At 36.8% G+C, this 7,799-nt stretch overlaps 1 protein-coding gene across 1 annotated transcript; it reads left to right on the top strand.

Moving 5' to 3' along the window:
* Positions 1 to 547: 547 nt before the first annotated feature.
* On the top strand, positions 548 to 5,850 carry LOC127758089 (probable aspartyl aminopeptidase). The gene is made up of 11 exons (XM_052283719.1): positions 548 to 739; positions 834 to 972; positions 1,173 to 1,251; positions 1,351 to 1,553; positions 2,636 to 2,708; positions 3,433 to 3,516; positions 3,612 to 3,767; positions 4,413 to 4,589; positions 4,851 to 4,925; positions 5,019 to 5,159; positions 5,477 to 5,850. Exons 1-11 carry the CDS (start codon positions 652 to 654, stop codon positions 5,696 to 5,698), a joined length of 1,437 nt encoding a protein of 478 aa, XP_052139679.1. The 5' UTR covers positions 548 to 651; the 3' UTR covers positions 5,699 to 5,850.
* The last annotated feature ends 1,949 nt before the right edge of the window (positions 5,851 to 7,799 follow it).

Genomic DNA, 7,799 nt, shown 5'->3' with positions numbered 1-7,799 from the left:
AAGACATAGGGAGAGATGATGGGAAAAGGGGCATCCGAACACAACCTAGTATATAAGGGTACAATACATAGACGCAACTATTCACCGATCTAGGGCTGTCAATGAGCCGAGCTCGAGAAAGCTCGTCTGCCAAGCTCGAGCTCGACACAGGCTCGAGCCGAGCTCGAGCCGAGCCTACTACACCTTCGAGCTTTTAGGCAAGCTCGGTTCGAGCTCGAGCTCGGCTACCGAGCTTGGCCATAAGTAGTATAATATATATTTTAATAATAATCTCTTGATAAGTATAATTATTTTTTAGTTAATCACACTAATAAAAGAGTAGAAAATAATTAAAATAAATATATTGTGCTAACACATGCTAATTTATTGTGTAAATAGATACTAATATATATATATATTTATCTATTGTTTATTATATTAATAAGGTAAACATGTAATATAAACTATGCACGGTCAAGCTCGGCCAGACTCTAGACTCAAGCTCGGCTCGATAAAGCTCGCGAGCTTTTCTCAGGCTCGGGTTCAGCTTGAATAGAGTCTAGGACGAGCCAACCTCGAGTGCTCGCGAGCCTCGACCTTTTACACCGATCCCTGCATACCAAAGTCGGCGGCTACACCTGACTCATCGATCCACTACTGCCGCCGCCGCCCATGGCCTCCGCCGCCGTCGCCGTCGCCCCCGTCGTCTCCGACCTCGTCGACTTCCTCAACGCCTCCCCCACCGCCTTCCACGCCGTCGGTACGCCCCCCTTCCCCCCCGATTCCTATTTCCCTTCCTTCTTCCTCCTTTGGTGTCGATCGACGCAAACTGGACTGTGAATGTGTTGTCTCAGATGAGGCGAAGCGGCGGCTGAAGGCGGCGGGGTTCTCGCAGCTGTCGGAGCGGGAGGAGTGGGCGGGGCTCCAGCCCGGCCGCAAGTACTTCTTCACGCGCAACCACTCCACCATCGTCGCCTTCGCCATCGGCGCCAAGTGAGCCTCTGCTAGATCCACTTTTACCTTGTCCTCACACTCCTTGGATTGCTCGAGGCTATAGGATTATTTAATTTGTCATACTTTTTCTATTTTTTTTTGTGAAGAAACTTATCTGTAGTAATTCTATACGGTTTTGTGGATCATGAATGTCCTGATTAGTGCATTATTTATTGTTGGATTATGTTGATGTGTTGTAGGTATGCTGCCGGCAATGGGTTTCACATAATCGGTGCGCATACTGACAGTCCATGCCTGAAGCTCAAGCCTGTCTCCAAGGTTTAGAGTTTGAACTCTTCGTAGTTGATTTCTGTTTATGTTAATTGGCGTGGTACAATTCGATGAATTGGTGATTAAATCCTGCTTCTTGCCACGCAGGTAACAAAGGGAGGTTATCTTGAGGTTGGGGTCCAAACTTATGGAGGTGGCTTGTGGTACACATGGTTCGACCGTGATCTTACTGTTGCTGGTAGGGTGATTGTAAGGGAGAAGAAGGATGGTGCAGTGTCGTATGCGCATAAGCTTGTAAGAGTGCAAGAGCCAGTCATGAGAATCCCCACTTTGGCTATTCACCTTGACAGGTTGGTGTTAGCAACTTATCCATTTTTGTGTTTTATTCCTGTGATAAAGTCCATGAAAATTGGACCTACATTAAATTTTAGGTCGTAATTTTGTTAGTCCTATATTGCTAGATCGGAACAGTTAATCAACCTAAACTAAAGTAAACTATAGGTCACATGTGTGTCCAATTGCCTATTTGGTTTCTTGTGGCAACTTATTTATTCTACCTACTATCCTGTAGTAATTAATGTTTGTCAAAGAAAAAAAATCTGGACTAAACCAAAGATAACAGTAGGTCCCAAATACAGAAAATCGACGACATGCTTCAGGTATCAGTTTCAGCTTGACCCTGTCAGCATGCACTTGAACCTTTTACCATTAGAAACTTAGAGTAGAAATCCACACTTCAGCTAACTGAGCCAGATGCCTAACTGAAAACATGCATCACCAATTTAAAGGAAACTCAAAGTAATACTTGTACACTCTGACATATCTAGTTTGGATGTGTTCGCTTAAACTGAATAAGAGAAGGAATTTCCATATTTGATCAGTAGTAAGATAGCTCGTATACAGATCGTGATGTCCAACATTATTTCACAACATCCTGGTCCATTTGTTCATCTTGTATTGAAACATTTTCTACAGAAATGCCATTATGTTCTTTTGTTTCAAAATTTAGTTAATATAAATTTTCTCATGGCAACGAAAACTGAAAATTTGACATATCATATTGATTAGTTATGTGAACTTTAGGTCTTCGCTAATGTAATGTACCTAGCTGTTTACATGTAATAACAACGATACATGTGGATAAAACCTTAGCTTTTAGCACCTTACACAATTGCTCTTAACACGTCTAAACTAATTTACCGTTCACAGATTAACTTTGAAGAAATGTTTTGAGAATAAATCACTATATTTAATTAGTCCAATACTTTGGTTTGTCATGCCCACTTGCCAGTACTTTGAAATGTCATTCTCGCCATGCATTTACTTTCAATAGTGCAACCTATGCTGGACATAAATCCTGTTATGTTTCGATGCTTTTATTGTTTATAATAGTAAAGAGCAATTTCATTTGTCTTGCTTAAATTATGTACAGGAATATCTCCTCAGAAGGTCTCAAGATTAACAACCAGAATCATCTTGTCCCTGTGCTGGCCACATCTGTTAAGGTGATTTGAATACATTGGCCAGTGTCTGAGTTTCTTTTTTTTTATGGAAACTAGAAATGTATCCCATTAATATGACATGTTAGGAAAGCCACTAACAAGCGTTCTAGATACAAACTCTGGTAAATCTTCATGCCTCTTCATGCCAAATAAACAGGCTCAAAGAAGAATCTAAAGCCATGCTGAACTTGGCTAGTTCATGCACAAAATTGCATTACAATCTCTAGGACCAAACATGAGATTAATAACATCCAAACCAAGCAAATAAGTTTTTTTGGCTTCTATAACAATTACTGTGCCATTGGAGCAATTAGTCCTTGAAAGTAACTATTGAGTAAATATGGCAATCTGGAGCAATACAATATTTTGTTCGATAACAATTACTGTGCCATTGGAACAATTAGTCCTTGAAAGCAAATATTGTATTTTGTTCGTTGAAGGTTTGTCTATGCTGTTTTCAGTTCACCTATAGTTCCTACATTTATGAATTTACTTATTTGAAATACTATTGCTTGATTTTGTGTAAAATCTAGCTCCTTAATTACGCCACTTTGTAAATTTTCTATGTTGTTGTGTTTGCAAATCGTATTTTCTGCTGAGGGAGGAAATTACTTTCATGCAAGCGTTTTGCTAAAGAACGTTTAAATATTTCTTTCACTTCAACGAACAAAATACAATATGGCAATCTGGAGCAATACAAGACTGAAGGCAATACAATATTTTGCAGAATGAAATGCAGAAATTAGTGGCAGAAAATGGTTCAGAGTCATCTGAGATTAAGAACACCAAGCATCATCCACTATTATTGCAGGTACTTATTTTGTGTAGTATACTAATTCCATTGGACAAATAGGTTCACAAATAATACAAAACTCCTGATATATCTTTCTTTTAAATTTGTTGCAGTTGATTGCTAAAGAGGCGAACTGCAAGCCTGATGAGATATGTGACTTTGAGCTGCAGTTGTGCGATACGCAGCCAAGTACTGTAGCAGGTGCCATGAAAGAATTCATCTTTTCAGGAAGGCTTGACAATCTTTGCATGTCATTTTGTTCGTTGAAGGTTTGTCTATGCTGTTTTCAGTTCACCTATAGTTCCTACATTTATGAATTTACTTATTTGAAATACTATTGGTTGATTTTGTGTAAAATCTAGCTCCTTAATTACGCCACTTTGGAAATTTTCTATGTTGTGCTTGCAAATCGTATTTTCTGCTGAGGGAGGAAATTACTTTCATGCAAGCGTTTTGCTAAAGAACGTTTAAATATTTCTTTCACATGTTTCTAAGTGTATTATTACATTTACTTAATTTGAACTAGTACGGGGATTTTTTATAAGAAAAAGAAGATAGAGAAACAACAAACAATGACATCAAAATTAAGTTGTAAAATTTGCTGGAAGTAATAGCTCATCTTCTCACCTTCTATTCATTCCAAATTTGTATAATGGAGCCCCTCTTGTATCATGAATCGCAATCATGATTGCTATTGAATGGGTTAGTGACCTAGCATCCTTTATAACTCTAGTTAAGTGCTACATCGTGTCGTCATTTTGTATATGTGCTGCTCTAGAACAGAAAGATACCTGTTCCGTTGTGTACTTTAAGGCAATAAAGTTAGTCAACTGCATCCCTTTCTAAAGAACTAATTATTTCTTTCTTCTTGCGAGCAAATAATATGCAATTACTTAACCCCTATACTGTTTCAGGCCCTAATAGAATCGACTTCTTCTGAAGAATCTCTTGCGCATGAATCTGGTGTGAGAATGGTGGCTCTATTTGACCATGAGGAGGTTGGATCTGATTCGGCTCAGGGAGCTGGTTCTCCTGCCATGTTAGATGCTTTGTCAAGAATCACAGGGTCTTTTAACTCTTCAAATTCGAAGGTACTAACTGATTTTCATTACGCAAGAATAAAGCATATATTTCTGTTTCAGTTGGTAACCAGATCTGTTACTTTCATTAAACAATTTTGTTTTTGTTGACCATGTAATGTGGCATGGCTTAAAGGATACTTTAAATAAACTGTTTGCACATATTGAAATAGTTCTCCCCAGCTCCATTATGCACATTACAAACAACTAGACTGTTTGCAGTCTGTGTACCTATTTAGGTTTACATTGTGACAATCTGCTTTTAATTTCCAGTTGCTAGAAAAGGCTATTCAAAGAAGCTTTCTAGTATCTGCAGATATGGCACATGCCTTACACCCCAATTATATGGTAAGATTTTCTTTGCATCAGTATCTGAGATTTGCAGTTATACAGCAACAATTAAATTAAACCTTTTGAACCTATTTCTATTTATCTTTGCAGGACAAGCATGAGGAGAACCACCAGCCTAAATTGCATGGAGGACTCGTGATTAAACACAATGCTAACCAACGATATGCTACAAATGCTGTGACAGCATTTATTTTTCGGGAAATTGCTGAGAGGCACCATCTACCTATACAGGTTAGTTCATGTATGAAGGATCCTTCTATAACAACTGTGAAATAGTGCTTTGTTCTGAACTAATCAAGTTGTCATAGTCTCTAAGTTCAAAAATATGTCTGGCTAATCTATTGACCTTGACTCCTGCTCTATCAATATATAAGGCAAATTTCTTGCCTTCCTTTTCGGAAAAAAAAATCTATTGACCTTGAGATGAATAAACAAATTAGATAAGCTCTTGAACAGTTTGTACTTATCCAGTTTAAGAACAAGGGGCTATTACTTGTTTAAACAAATTGGAAATCAATAAAATTTAATTTCTGCATTCATTTTTGCAGGATTTTGTTGTTCGGAACGACATGGGTTGTGGTTCAACCATCGGCCCAATACTAGCTAGTGGTGTTGGTATTCGTACTGTGGATATTGGAGCACCACAATTGTCGATGCACAGCATCAGGGAAATGTGTGCTGTCGATGACATCAAGCACTCGTACGAACACTTCAAGGCATATTTCGAAGAGTTCACTGAATTGGACAGCAAAGTTAAAGTAGATTGCTAAGATGAAGTAGTGACCATACTGGATCAGCCGACTGGTGGTGTTGCTTTGACATATCCTGTACTGTTGCAAAATAAATGAACAATAAATTGGGTTACATTATCTCGTCACAGGAATCTCATGGAGAATATATTTTCTGGCTGTGATTTTTATCTCCTCGTTCCTGGTCAGTTGCCGGGATCTGTGCTGGCCACGTCATCTTTTATGGTCTAGTACAGGTCGAAATGTGCTTCTTAGAAGTATAATAAGTTTTCACCTCAAGTATAGGAGAAAATCAGAAAGCCTCCTCCCTCCGTTTATAACTGTTTTGACTTTTTCGTAGTTCAACTTTTGATCAAGTTTATAGAAAAGTTGATAACACCAAATAAGTAACACAAAATTGAGTATACTTTGGTAGTATGTTTATTTTGTGTTGAAAATGTTGTTATGTTTTTATATAAATTTGGTCAAACATAAAAAATTAATTTTTCTAGAAAAAATGTCAAAGCATTTTATAATATGATGAAACGGAGGTAGAGTAGTAGATTAGTTTCGGCGGTCATATATATATATATATATATATATATATATTTGTATATGATTGTATGATCTTTATGAGATGGATATTTGAATTGAAATAACTACTACTCCCTCCGTCCCCTAATATAAGAGATTTGACATTTTACTTGTATTGTTTGATCATTCGTCTTATTCAAAAAAAATTTTAGAATTATTTTTTATTTTTTTAACTTACTTTATTAACCAAAGTACTTTAAGCACAACTTTTTATTTTTTATATTTGCACAATTTTTTTGAATAAGACGAGTGATCAAACAACGCAAGCAAATGTCAAAATCCCTTATATTAGGGAAGCAAATGTCAAAATCCTTTATATTAGGGAGTACTACTACATCACATACAACATACAGTTGCCTCGATCATTTTAAGTTTGAATGCTTGAGGTAGCCATCATATGAGACAGGTAGTACAAGTCAATGTGTTCAATTTGTTGTTCACAAGTTAAAATAATTGGGTAGAAAATATGAACGCAATCTTTCAGCACAAACATGCATAGCTACTTTCGCTGTGTTTAGATCCAAACTTTCAACTTTTTTCATTATATCAACCTGTCATACACACATAACTTTTCAGTCACATCGTACCAATTTCAACCCAAACTTTCAACTTTGGAAGGAACAACATAGCCTTTAAGTATTGATAATGTTGAAAAATGAGGGGCATGTTGAAATGGAAAATGTATACCTCTTCCACTCTTTGTCAATGTGCTTACCATTGTGCTCTGCGATCGTGTGAATGTATGGGTCGAGTCATCAGCGAGGATGTTCTATAATCAAAACTATTAATGCGAACTACTCTACATTATTGAGAGGTGACTAGAGATCGGACGGCTTCTTCTTTGTTTGTAAGCCGTCGGTTTGGTTCGGTGCCACCAAACTACACCTTTTATCATTTTTTTACAGGTTCTCTATTTTCTACGAGATATATTCAATTTCTTATGTATAAATAAATTTGATAAAACTACAACCATTTGTCATAACTACCAGCTTGTTGCAACTTTAGTTGATTGCATGATAATCACTGATTTTAACAGAAATATACAACTCTTTATGTTAGGTTGCTCACTGTCAGTTCATCCATGCAATATCCGCACATTCATGCAAATTAGGCCCACATATCAGAAACTGTATAGGATAAAGTCAAAATTTTGCAATAAAACTGTATGTTTTCTTGTAGTTTTGTGAAATGTCGTTGTACCAACCGATTCAGTTTTATAAAATTTACTCTTTATATTTTTTTCTAAATTGATATTTGATTTTAGAATTTCCACTTTGCTACCTGATTTTTTGTTTGATTTTTCCTCTCACTATTCATTTATTTAGTATATTCAAATATAATGCTTATGAAGTTCAGTTATTGTATAAAGGATTTTAAACACATACTTTATCCTGTAGTACATTTTTAGATACGTTATTTGCATCTAAAAGTGTCGGATTGATAAGCTCCGTAGACGTAGGAAACTACAGGTTTAAAAAAATAGGACCAATCTAGGAAGGACTAGATTGATTTTGAAATAAGGAGGGGGGTGAGGCTTGAACCCAGACCG

The sequence above is a fragment of the Oryza glaberrima genome, chromosome 12 (assembly GCF_000147395.1).
Source record: "Oryza glaberrima chromosome 12, OglaRS2, whole genome shotgun sequence".
Taxonomy (NCBI): Eukaryota; Viridiplantae; Streptophyta; class Magnoliopsida; order Poales; family Poaceae; genus Oryza; species Oryza glaberrima.
This window is presented reverse-complemented; position numbering and strand designations above follow the sequence as displayed.